Here is a 13,401-nt window from a genome sequence, read left to right as displayed (position 1 = left end):
CATTGTGAACTACTAGTTCTTACAACTAAAGAATATTAAAGAAACCCTCCCTGTAAGAAAGATTATAACCAAACTTTAACTAATCTCTTCTTTTGTTGCTTTTGTAGGGTTATTGGGGGTGTGCCATTGGTAAAGCCAGACAGGCTGCAAAGACAGAGATTGAAAAACTTCAGGTAGGATGGTATTAATAATATAATATACAGTATATCCAATTATTTTGTACTAATCCATTTCAAGACATATTCCTAGCTACCACTGTTGTGCTGTAACTTTTAGGTTTTTGAAGGTAAGGTTTAGTGGGCATCAGTGCACTCTGGCACAAGGGAGGCTAGCAAGTAGATGAAGCTACTTCCTCTGTACAGGAACATTTCCCTATAGCCCACTGTGACTGGAATATTCCCTAAAGAACAATGAATGGGCTGCAGCCCCATCTCTTTCCTATCCTGAATGACCAGAGGAATACTATGAATTGTACTAAAATATACTGTCATGGAGAAGTAAGATCAGAAATGTTTGTTCTCATCAGGTGAAGCACCAGTCAGTCATCTTGCTCCCTTTCAATATACTTGTTGAGTATTATGTTGATATCATTTTTTCTAAGAATTTCTTAAAGCAGTATATAGATATACTGTCAATAAAGCTTTTCATGCGCTCTCTCTCTCTCTCACTCACTCACTCAGCATAAAAAGCTTGGATGGCTATATTAATGATGATTGGCAAAAAAACTTGAGTTTTGCAGCACCCGTACCAGCTAAACTTGTATACCAACTTACACTGTCAAATGCAGTATATACAGAACACAAACCACTTTTAGAACTGTTTTTGTTAAAACTTTCCCCTTCACCTATGAAGTTTGGCTCACATAAATACAACTGTCTGGCCTCCAAATGAGAGGTTTAAAAACCTCTAAATATTGCCTGAAATAAACGTAATTACTGTGAAGTCAGATTTTGAGATCCTGTAAGGCTCCATTGGAAAACTGGGAATCTCTTCTTCCCAGTGGTAGAAAGCTCCCGTTTCTACATTTGAAGTCACAGATGATGAATTTGAAACTTTTACTAATCCAGTATTGGAACATTGCCCATCTTTCCCCACAAGCCTGCATAATTTGGGGAGGGAGCAGTAAAAGGACACCTCTTAGAAAATAGATATCTATTTTACAAGGAGAAGGGGAGAAGAATAACTTTGAAGTTGCTCAGAGGTTTGGAAAGTCCCAGGAGAAATGGTTTAGTAGACAGAGCATAGGTGAAGTAATCAAAAGCATGTGGAGTAAACTGCATTTATTAAATGGTTATTGAGCCACATATAAGGGAGTGTGTTATAACTACTTAAATTGTTTCAGGTTTGTAAAGAAACTTGAAAAGCAATATGTTAATTTATTACTATTAACAGGAGAGTTTGGGACTTTCTCTCCCAAAGAGCTCAGTTAACCTGCAAATATCAGTCATCACACCTTTGTTCTGTAGTGCTCCTGAAGTTAGTTAATTGTGTAAAATACAAATTATTCATCTAATAACTTGGATATATTAGACAACCTTTGATTTAAGAGTGCAAAAAATGGATTGCTTAGCTTGTGCTTGAGATTATGTAGGGCTTTCTGTGCTTTGGTGGAAAACTGGTAACAGTGGTTTCTAGCAAATGGAGAAGAATGAAATTGCAGTTATGGACTACTTCATTCACTGGTCGTGTTGCTCCTTAGTGTGAAATGGACTAATAACAAAGTCTTCATGAAAATATTTATTTAAACTGAAAGCCCAGACACCTTAGCATGATAGTGTTCCTATGTGTGAATTACATCAGAACACTATGAAGAAATACAATTAAACTCGTTCAGTTTTGGTGTAAAAAATTAGATTGAGGCATTCGAAAATACTTGTGGCTTACAGCAGTCAGCCATGCCTTGATCCAGAAACACTCTCTTACTAGCTTATCTGGGGCACATCCAGGTGGTAGGAGAGTAATTTAGCAAAAAGCTCTTGTACAGCTTTTTGTTGAATTCCTGAAACCTATCAATTTCTTAAACACTTATGAGACTGGAGGAGCTATATCAGTTCAACATGTTCTCTGCCATAATACTGCAGTTGAATCTTCCTATAATACCATATAAGTATTTTGTTTTTAGAAGAAAACCCCTTGTAAGATAGGATTGCTGAAAGTTCTTATAAGTCAACAAACTATAAATGCAACTAACTCTTACGTGAACAGTGGAACATCATATGCAAAAATACAACCTGTTGCCCATAAACTGTGCTGATATGGGGAAACCAACCTGCCTTTTCCCCTCCTCTTAGCTCTGCTCTGATTAAACAGTGTATTAGTTTCCTGTTAATACAACGTTAGATCAACCATGTAACTGTATAAATTGTTATAATCTTATTAAAAATGGTATCCCAGTATTTTATGAAAGGGTTCCAAATTGTGGGAGTTACAGTAATGCAAAATACAGATGGATTGCTTATTATCTTGAGACTTAAGTGGTTTCATATCAAAACATTTAAATTTATCTAATGTGCATTTAGACAGTTATGTAAAACTAATACTTGTTTTGGTTGACTGCGCTGAAGTTTATTTAAACATGCCTCATGCTAATAACTTCTGCAGTACTGTTTTAGGATCTTAAATTTAATTTGATTTCTCTCCAGCTCTCTTGTCTAACTTACATTTTATTTACTATAAAACACTGTATACACAAACACATAGTGCATCTGAGAACATGAACCTACTGAAACTAGTAAGCCCTTTAAAAGAGCAGGAAAAAACTGATTTACCACAAACCAAGCTCACTTAATCTCCCTCCTGCATCTTTTTTTTTGGCAGTCTGAAAATGTACCTACCAGTTCTTAAAATTTAGAGATCTATGGGAATTTAATTTGGTCCTGGTTTATGCTACATTTTTTTGAACCACCATTAGAATGTAGCCTATTTTCCATATCTTGTATCTTAACAAATTGCTTAATTTGCTTAATTTTTATAATTAAATTTCATTTAGTCTACTGTATGTGTCAGGCTGAATTTGATCAGAGATCTGTCTTAAAAGTTCAGTCTTATGTTCATACACTGTGTTGAAAATATAGAGGCTAAAAGACAATGCTGACTGTATCCTTGGCATCTGAGAAACAATGCTGTGTCAATTTCAGAATATACCTTGCTGCATTTGAGTGACATAGCTTACTCCTGAGGGTGTTTGTTAATAATGCTTTCTTTGTATGTAGTGCTAGGATTGTAGCCTGCTAATGTCTTACTTATATTTCCAAATATTGTCTGATCTTATCAGTGGGGCATAATAATTCAGAACAAACAAAATAATCTCCAGCGCACATTGACATGGCCGTCATTGTCTGTAGAGAACTTCCAGCTGTTCGGTGGCGCTATCACAGTAATGCAAAGCAGTGTTCCTTCTAATTTTTTCCATCCATGTGCAGAATGAATTTTATGTGCAGCACCAATATAGAGGTAATATGCGGAGTTGCGCCATCACCTCCATACTTTCACGGCTGCCCTTAGCCCACCAAGAGCTCCCAACATCCTACTGCTAGTACCTGGCTGGGTCTTAGTGAAGGTCTGTCTTCAGGTGACATTTGCAGTACCTATCTGTTCACTCCTACAGCCTCCTTCCACAAGGATCAGTACATGCTTCACAAACTGTCCTCATATAAATGCTTCACTGAAATACAGCCACCTCTGGGGAGGAAGATCAACAGCCAGCTAGGTCAACAGCACAGAGAGCACTGTGCAGCAGTTTGGAAAGACAAGGGGAATTTTGGATAGGAAAAATCTTTTCCTCTTATGCAAAATGCTTGAGATATTTAATGTTCAGACAGGTCTCCATCTGTAAAGGTCTCATCTGAATGTAAAATATAATACTGCAATTTAGAAATCAAAGTAAAAGTTTGTTTTTAACTCAGGACACTAAGGCTCAAATTCCCCTTACTACCATCCTCTTGTATTAACAGTACAAAACACTTGAGAAGTCCTATAAACTATTCAATCTTCATGTTTATATTTTTACACTGGATCAGCTTGGACAACTAAAGTAGCATGGTGAAGTTCACCTTCAGCTTCTCATGGACACGTACAACGTTCCAGTGTCTCGGTTATTACAGTGAAACACACACAACTTTGTAAATGTACACAGCACTTTACAAACGCATGGGCTCAATCAAACTGCCACTTGACATGAAGTTCTCCCACTTCTTTCCATAAGGCCACTCACATCAGTAACAGTTACATGAGTAATACTTCGCAGGACCAGGCCCCTAGATAAACCACGTGTCCTCTGGCCCACAAAAAGCTTTGCAAACACTGAGGGGGAGGTTTAAATCCACAACAGGGAATTGTTGTCACTGGAAATCAGACAAAAACATTTCCATCAAGTCCTAGTTTTGGTAATGTCCTTTTAAAACTCAAATGAAAAAGCCAGCAGTATTTAGTGCTTTTCCTTTATAAATATCAGTGTTTTACAGAGGAAGGTCAATATCATTATTCCCATTTGGAAAATGGGGAAAGTGAGGCACAGTGTGTGTGTGTGGGGGGGTGTTACAGAATGAACATCCCCAACCTGTGGCCAGAGCAGATACATACTCTCTTTGCAGTTGCTGTACCAGACCTGTGACTCCTGCACACTGGTCTAATAACATTCCTTGTCACACCCACTGTAACCATGGCCTTTTTCCATTCCTTGGCCCTTTTCTGTAGTGGCCTATGCATAGCTAGTGGGGAACCCAGGTCAGTCACATGTAGAAGGTACAGTGTTCTCTGTGCACCCACTGAACAGTTACCCAGTCACATGTGAGTGTAACCACAACAGTTCTGCTGCACTGGGGGACTTTCTATGGCCACCTATGTTCCTGGATGAATTTCAGCAAAAGTGTGCAAAGCTGACATTCACTCTAATGAGGGTTGAACGCAGCAACAATCAGACCCCCTAGTTTTTGTAAGAGGAGCTCAACCAAAATATGCTTATTAGAATTTGTCTTAGCTTTATTTGTCTTACCTAGAGACTATTCCTTTGCAATCTATAAATGGGAAAGGCTCACTCCTTCAGGCTCATAGTTAAAGCTTTCATGGAATGCTTAACACATGCTCTTATTTCTGAATTCAGAGCACAGTTCAAGTTGAGGGACAATGTTATATTGATCCAGTGACTAACCTCAATGCAAGAAAATTTCTGCCAGCTGATCCAAGTAATTGGTCTCTTATGCAACTGTAAGCCAGGAACAGTGAAATACTATTTTTGCCATTTTTTAAAAGCATGAGAAAAAACAATGTAGATCGTGTAATGGCGAAAAAAATTAAATGATAGGTAATGGGCAAGAATGAGGTTTATAAGACCTTTACAAACCGGTGTGGAGCTTGCTAGAAGCATTGCTCTGGCAGACTACTGACAGTTTTATTGAGGCATTATCTCCTACCTAATCAGATGGTGAGAAAACACATTCTGCTAATCAAGATACTGTGCCCTCCCCTGCCAGTGCTGCAGTCCAGCTGGCCCAGGGAGAGAGAGGCGTGTCGGCATTTCCCCTGCCAGTGCTGCAGTCCAGCTGGCCCAGGGAGAGAGAGGCGTGTCGGCATTTCCCCTGCCAGTGCTGCAGTCCAGCTGGCTGGGGGAGAGAGAGGCGTGTCTCCTGTCCCCACCGCAGCCCTGGCTGGAGCTGGGGCCGGGGGAGAGAGAGGCATGTCTCCCGTCCCCACCACAGCCCTGCATGCCTCAAGTTCCCCCAAACCTCCATCACTGCTCCCCACCTCACCCTCCCCCCCCCCCGCCTACACATTCTCCATGCTCACCTGTGTGTGCACTGCATGGCTGGTGCATGGCACTTGATGGCCTCCTGTGCAGCCGCACAGGTGCACACCTTAGAGGGAACACAGATCCAAAGCGTGGGGCAGTCTCAAGCTGTAATGCTTCCGGGTAGATGTTCCGCACTCAGGATTCTAGGGGCAGGTCTACGCTACGGGACTCAGTCGACCTAAATTACGTAACTCCAGCTACGTGAATAACGTAGCTGGAGTTGACGTAGCTTAGGTCAACCTTTTGCAGTGTTTACATCATGCTGGGTCGACAGAAGAAACTCTCCCTTTGACTAACTTTATGCTTCCCATTCCAATAGAGTACTGAAGTTGATGGGAGAGCGACCGGCGGTTGATTTAGCGGGTCTTCAGTAGATCTGCTAAATCGACCCCAGTAGATTGATCACCGTGCATAGATCCTCCCCCCATCCCCCCCCCGGTAAGTGGAGACAAGCCCCAGGTTTCCAGAGACTTTGACCTATTTGTCAGGTGCATGTTTGAAACTTGTTCAAAAGTTAATCTGTACCAAACATATAAAATTAGAAGTAGCAAACTGCAAGGTGATTTGAAGTGATGGACAATATGGCCTGCTGGAGATTACATATAAAAATCTACACCCAGAAAAGAGGGGAGAGGTAAGGAAGTAGCTACACCTATCCTATTAAAGCAAGTCTTTTCCTTCTTAGTACTGTCAGATTTTAGACAGCCAAGATTTATAGGGGAACAGTTAAGCATACTGCAATGAAGATACAGAAGCTGGGAGGGGATGTGGTTTTAGTGAAATATTTTTCATTTTAAGTGGTTCACATTATGAAGAACTACTGTATTAATCACATCTAGTGGTAGCTGTAAACACTTAATACCTCAGAGTGTGACTCTGTATTCACCCAGGAAAAAGTTTTTTAGTATCTCTCAAATTCAGCTTCTTCTGAGACAATTCATGTGCTATCTAATGTTTAAATTTCCCACATATTACTTTGGATATGAACTCTGAATGATACAAGTAACGCTTTGAATGATAAATTCAGTGTCAAGCTTTTGCTATTGTCTGCAGGATTAACAAATCTGAGATGAAAAAGGAGGCCAGGGGATAATGTCTAGCCAAAGCACGTGGCCTGCAAACCTTTGTAACATCACAAGACTCATAGATCTCACTCTTTCACAAGTAACAAGTGCAAAAATTCTGTGGTGCATGCAAGTTATACAAAGATACTGGTGTGTGATATCTTAGGGCTTGTGTCAACACAAACCGTTAGTTCATGGCAAGATGGGGTGTAAATCTACCCCATCTGAGCCTGCTGAGCAAGAGATGTCTGTCTGGACCTGCTGCTGCCCATTAAAAGTTCCCTAGTGTGCTCTGATCTACCCTGCTTTGAAATGAGAATAGATTAATGTGTACGAGGGAACTTTTATCGTACAGCAGCACGTGAACATTTAGCACAAGTCATGCTGGAGCACAGTAGACTTGTATCCCATCTTGTTGTCTAAGTGTTTGTCCAGATATGATCCTGTCTGTTAAGAATCCGTTATTGGGGAAAGGGAACAAGGATCTTCTAGTTTTGTGACTGCATTAAATCAGCATGACGGGATGTGTTGCTTTTCCATTATCCTAAAAGGAGGAGGTTGTTGAGATCTGATGCGTATGAATGTTTTTACATGAGCTTGTACCATGTCATGGACCCTGGAATTTAATTTTGTAAACGTTACCATTACATAAATGTTAGTCTCTAAGGTGCCACAAGTACTCCTGTTCTTTTTGCGGATACAAACTAACAGCTGCTACTCTGAAACCTGTCATCATTTTGGTCAGCTGTCAGTGGACTGCCTCAGGACTCGCTGTAACTAGATGTGTTTGAGGGAAAAATTGCAAAATGAAAAACTAATCCTCTGTTCAGCCTCACAAGGTCTGTCTTATCAAAATTAGAATAGCATTTACCAGTAGGACACTACATGTAAACAGGAATGCCCTAGAGACTCTTGAAGTATGATTGTTAGAACAGGTGCTAAGATAGAGATGCATCTGTTGGTATGATAGTCTCATGAGTTACAGTCTGTCAAAAGGCGTAAAGGTATGTATGCTGAGATTTATAAAAAGCTGTTCAGTTGAAAGGGACACAAACTGAAGATCTGTGTCTCTGAGCTGTCTGTAACTGAATGAATATGGGAAAGAATAACTTTTGGGACTCATACAAAAGTAGCAGTTTGAATAAAAAGTGAAAATAAAGAATTAGATAATTTAATTTGGTTCTATTCTTGACTGAGACTGTGGCAGGATTGTGCAGGAGATACTCTTGTTTTGTTCCTGCATAGGTAATATACTTTGGTAGATCAGCCACCAATATCCTGGCTTTCCCCTAGTGGATAAGTGTTTTCCAAAAATACAAAATGTTAAATCCTCAACTAAATTGTACATTCCTTACCCACAGATGAAAGAAATGACTTGCCGTGATGTTGTTAAAGAAGTTGCAAAAATGTAAGTTTCCTTTCTTCTGGCCTTTCATCCTCAGTGCTTTTTTTCCCCTCTTATCCCTCCTTGTAAAAAATAAAACTTCAATAGATCAGCAAACTGGCCCTAATATGGAATGGAGTCATTTTAAAAAAAAAAAAATTGGAAGCTTAAAGTACTACTCCTGTTCCTAGGGCTGTCCCTGTACTACCTTTGGTAGCTTTAGAATCTTTTCCGTATTTTAAATGTGTGGTTTTCCCTCCCTCCTTGCTGTGTGAAAGATCTATCCAGCATGACTATACAGAGGAAACAGTGAAATGAGTCAACTTTGAGCTTTTTGCAACACTAAGGAAACCAAGTGAAAACATGTATCTTTATCCTTTCCATTAGTCACTTTAGGTGTTGCTTGGAACAGTGGGTTAAGTGTAGATAAATGTTTTGGCTTTGTTTCTACTCTTTTAAAATGTAAATACTTTGAGAGAAAGGGAAGCTGGTCATAGTTCATAATACAGAGGTATATGGAAATAGACCTATGCAAACTTAATTGTGGTTTCAGGTGCTTCCTAGCTTGGCAGTATCTGGGAATGAAGCAAAGGAACACTGTTCCTGGAGAGGGCCTCATTAACACCCCTCTCTTCTCCTTGCTAGCTGATTAAGGTGCATCACTGCTTGGTTAGGAGAGCAAGTGCAGTGCAATTTATCCAGAAGATGACATGTAGCCTTCTACTATGTGCATGGAGAAATGATAGGACTTAGCGGACTCCTGGAGAAAACTAACAATCCAATCTGATGGCACAGTAGCTTAATAGCTTTAGAAACCTTAAACTTGCAAACAGGTGTTATAAATACCATGTTAGGTAATTAAGACTAAAGTAGTATTTTATATACTGTGTACCTTAGACAGTGCTGGATAGTCACACTTCCTTCCTAGTCTGATCTGCTGGCCACATACCTCTTGTTGTTGAACTTGAGCACATTTCCCTGCTGCTATAAACCACAGAAACACAGGCAGGAGAGAAAATAGAACTGGGGTGCAGAATTGAAGAAATAGGAGTGTTTGAGTCCAGTGTTGGGGGTAGCAGCAGGCTGTGTGTGTTCTAGAATCTTTCCTACATGTTAACCTGCCTTATGGCGGTCTTCCCCTCAATCCAGGACCTTTCCAACTCTATCGAACAATATGTGCAATCTGGCATGAGTTGTCTGCGACTCCACTTTCTTCCCCTTTGGCCCTAACTTTTCCTCTGCCTCTAAATATGCTAGTTTACTCTCGTTACACTACTCTTTCTACCTAAGGGTCAGTGAGAGACCCCTTCACATCCAGCATTGTAAGGGTGGTGTTTTAACTTTATACCACCTTCATTCTTCCGAAACGGCCCTTCAGGGATCCCCAACTGTCTTCTTGCCGAGCTTACTGTAGCTGTCCACATTGCTCACTCTTATGTCTTCTTTTTTTGTATTTTCATGTTTGTTCATATCAGTATCTCTTTGACCCTTTCTTTCCTAGACATTTTTCCTCAGTGATCAAGGCTTTAGTTTCCATTTCTGGCACTGAGTTGCTTTAATCAGCTGGGTATTTATAAAGTGATGCCTGTCCTCTGATACTTTTTGTATTAATTAAATGGTAGACGGCAAACACTTCAGAGCAGGGGTTAGTACTACTCCCCTTCAAACTTTAGCCACTGCAGGAATTACACTGAGTTTCTTGAACATCTAGTGTACTTGCCTGTGAAACTTTACTTGTAAAGTTTAGTTGCAAATGAAATTCCAGTATTTTTGTAGCAATATCTTAGAAGGCTATTAAGAAATATACTAGGATGAATCCTTTTTATAGGGGGGGTATATGCATGTTCCATACAGTGGATGTCTCAGGTTGCTGTGAGATGTGCTGAACCAGAGAACTTAAGTAAGATCTCTGACCTTGATACCTGTTTGAAACCCTGTGAGAAGGGGGAATCAAACTCTCTCAAGCTGCATGATCTGGGGGCAAACTTTCAGTTTTTGTTCTAAAGAACTAGAATGGGAAAGTGAACTGCATGGCACTGGAGGCTTGAAATGTTGCAACTCTATGCAGCTGTAATGCACTTTACACTTTTCTTTTTACATTTTCATTTCATCAGCAGTCCTTTAACCAGTTTGGGGCCTCTACTGCACTAGCAGTATGATAAGTGCTTGCCTCCAACAGCTAGTCTCAAAAATAACAGGTGGATGAGACAAAGGGGGGTGAGGGCATGTGAGTGGAGGTAACAAAAGTAGTGTGAGCAATTCACAGGATCAGTGCCTACAATTCCCTGTGATTAATAGCAGGCTTTGAGGCATTCAGAGCTCTGATCGTGGTTGGCAAGTAAGTCCAATGCAATTAGTGAATTTGTGGGTTCTAGCTCCTCTTCTAGAGGACAAGGGATAGAATGTCACCATTAGAACTATCCAGTTTCAGCTTTGTATTTAAGCATCCTAAATTCAAACGTTGAAGAATGCAAGCTTCTGTAACAACTGGAACTGAATGTTTTGTTAACTTGTGCAACTGCTTTGAGGGGGCTGTTGAAGAACATTAACTTCTTTAGCATTTTCTTAGTGTTCCTCATGTGAATAAATAGATTAAGTGCTTGCAAGACACGGAAATAAGATTCAGTCTACGGTCTGGTCATCATTGCCAGCTTGCCTTTTATTTTATAGACTGATGGCTAGTTTCAGAACTATGTACAACACAGGCATAAGTTACCATGACTGCATGCAGAATTAGAATTGTAACACATGGCCAGTCCCGTATGTAACTAGGGGCTTGTACACAAGTTACTAACTACAGATGTGCAAGGTGTGTGCATGCACATGTGTACTATTAGACAACATTTGTAAGTTTGAGCTGCATTTACTGAGTCTTCATTAATTTTTGTATGTGACTTGCAGGAGAAATATAGTTTTAGGAAAACTACTTGCTGGCTTCAGTTTCATGAATAGTTGAGGCATTATACCCATGGGGTCACTTAAGTGCTATGCTGTCTGCATCTTTGATCAGGATACTTGTTCTGTGCTTATTTCTGGTTATGAGAGACAGCTTGAGTTAAGACCAAATGGCTGGGTGGTATCTTGGCTGAAAGTTTTACTGTTAGTAAACACTACTGTAAGTGATTGAGGGAATGTTACTTTCAGCATTTGCTTCTTACATTAATGTAAAACTACTACATACAATACTGGTGTGTGTCCTCTTTACCATGTTTCTCTGGTATGGTAAAGAACAGGAAAACTGATACTACAAACTAGCAGGAGAAGAAGGGAGGGGCAAGTAGAATTTTGTAACGTAATTGTTTTTTTACATATTAATCCTTGGCTTTGGGAAGGGAAAATGTCAGTGCCTAACTCTTCATAAACAGTTTTTCTCACTCTTTCTAGAATCTACATAGTTCATGATGAAGTGAAGGATAAAGCTTTTGAACTTGAACTCAGCTGGGTTGGAGAAAGTAATTATTTCATTTTTCCTTGTTTTGTTGCCTTTAGCTACACCATATTTGATTATAGAAATGAACAAGTTAAATAAAACGGATGTCAGTTCTGTGGGAGTAAAACAAATTGAAGACTCAGATTCTAAACTCCACCCATACTACGGAGAAAGTAACAAATACCTGTTAATGTTTGTAGTTTCTATTGTTGCTTCTATCTGCTAAGTTTGCTACTTTGATATTTACAAGTTCCATGCTTATACCAGTAATTTCTAAAGTCTTTATAAATATGGCTTCATTCACAGTAACAAAAGGAAAACATGAAATTGTTCCAAAAGACATCAGAGAAGAAGCAGAGAAATATGCTAAGGTAAGCAATAGAATTTTATTTAGCAGGTTCAAAACTCCATTTTACAAATACAAAATAGAATAAACTGCACAAAATGCACTTTATATAGTGTTTTGGCAGCTAGAAGTGCATTATTTTAAGTACATTAGTTATGAGACAAACCTAGTCTGGGGTTTTTTAGATTAAAGTGTTTCAGAAACAATTACCTGAAACTTTGGAAGGAAGAATAGAAAGAAAGTAATCCAGTGGCATCTTCAGCTGGTCACATTGTGCATTCAACAATGTATGGTTCAAGTCTTATACAGCAGGCATGTTTCTCCTTGCCTAAATAATAAGAAACCAAATGCATCAGATTAATTTTTTTTAACTGAGCGAACTGACAGTAGTACTAATGATGAGTTATATCCAGTACACTAACCCTTTAAAACACAAATTGACTAGGAAAAATAGAAGCAATTGGAGCATGCATTAGTTCTGTATTTGTTTTGGAAGCTGATGGCTGCACTTCAGTAGTGTTTTTTGTATACTGAAGTCGCAGTATTTGACACTTTCCCATGCAACACTATTCTTGACTGCCACACGGTGCTATGCAATCCATGTAAATATGGGGCCTTGTTCTCTACTGCTTTAGTTTACCTGTACAAAGTGGATGCAATACAATTACCATACCAACATTTCCTACTCGCTTATAGTGAACTAGTGTAAATGACTATCAGATATATAGCTTTAAAGAATCAGACACTTTGTCGAATGTAGGCTGACTTCTAGGACTTGCCAGGCAGCCACTGAACAAGGCCTAGGAGTTGATTATGCCTTTTCTTTTCAAAACAGGAGTCCTTGAAAGAGGAGGATGAATCAGATGACGACAATATGTAACACATTGTTACTTCAAGACAATTTTCAATTTTCTTAATTTGTAGAAGGGGTTAATGTGTTAACCATGGATTATTATTTACTTGCTGGAAAGATGTTAACTTGCACTAAAATAAATTTCCCATTTACTGTCAGATCATGGTTCAGACTTCATTTGAAAATTGGACATAGCTGTGTTGACCTATGAAAAAAAGATAAGATATTGCCTCTAAGCATGAATTTTAGTAAACTTTTGTGCCAAAGACCATGGTGTCAAGAGTGAAATAGAAGAAAAACCAGGTTACCAAATGTCATCCGAGTGCACCAGTATACTTGTCTCACCTTTATATACATCAAAGACAATACTCAAACTTGAACTACCCTTCATTTATCAATTGAGTAGATAGCTAGTGCTATTTCTTAACTTCAAAAGAAATCTGAAAGCAGTCTAACTCTGAGTTAACTAGTAAAGCTATACATGAAGTCTGTAAGTTGAAGACACTGCAATTCTATCCTGAATAATAGTTTCACAG

At 39.3% G+C, this 13,401-nt stretch overlaps 1 protein-coding gene across 1 annotated transcript in view; it reads left to right on the top strand.

Moving 5' to 3' along the window:
• Nucleotides 1–13,023, top strand: part of PSMA3 (proteasome 20S subunit alpha 3) — a 28,836-nt gene extending 15,813 nt beyond the window's left edge. The window contains exons 7-11 of the mRNA XM_073349990.1: nucleotides 108–173; nucleotides 8,214–8,260; nucleotides 11,621–11,688; nucleotides 11,973–12,037; nucleotides 12,848–13,023. Coding sequence (XP_073206091.1) covers nucleotides 108–173; nucleotides 8,214–8,260; nucleotides 11,621–11,688; nucleotides 11,973–12,037; nucleotides 12,848–12,892 — 291 coding nt within the window. The 3' untranslated portion in view covers nucleotides 12,893–13,023. The remainder of the gene's footprint in view (nucleotides 1–107; nucleotides 174–8,213; nucleotides 8,261–11,620; nucleotides 11,689–11,972; nucleotides 12,038–12,847) is intronic.
• Nucleotides 13,024–13,401: the final 378 nt, after the last annotated feature.

The sequence above is a fragment of the Lepidochelys kempii genome, chromosome 6 (assembly GCF_965140265.1).
Source record: "Lepidochelys kempii isolate rLepKem1 chromosome 6, rLepKem1.hap2, whole genome shotgun sequence".
In the NCBI taxonomy this organism is placed as follows: Eukaryota; Metazoa; Chordata; order Testudines; family Cheloniidae; genus Lepidochelys; species Lepidochelys kempii.
Note: the sequence above shows the minus strand (reverse complement) of the source record. Positions and strands in the feature narration are given on the sequence as shown.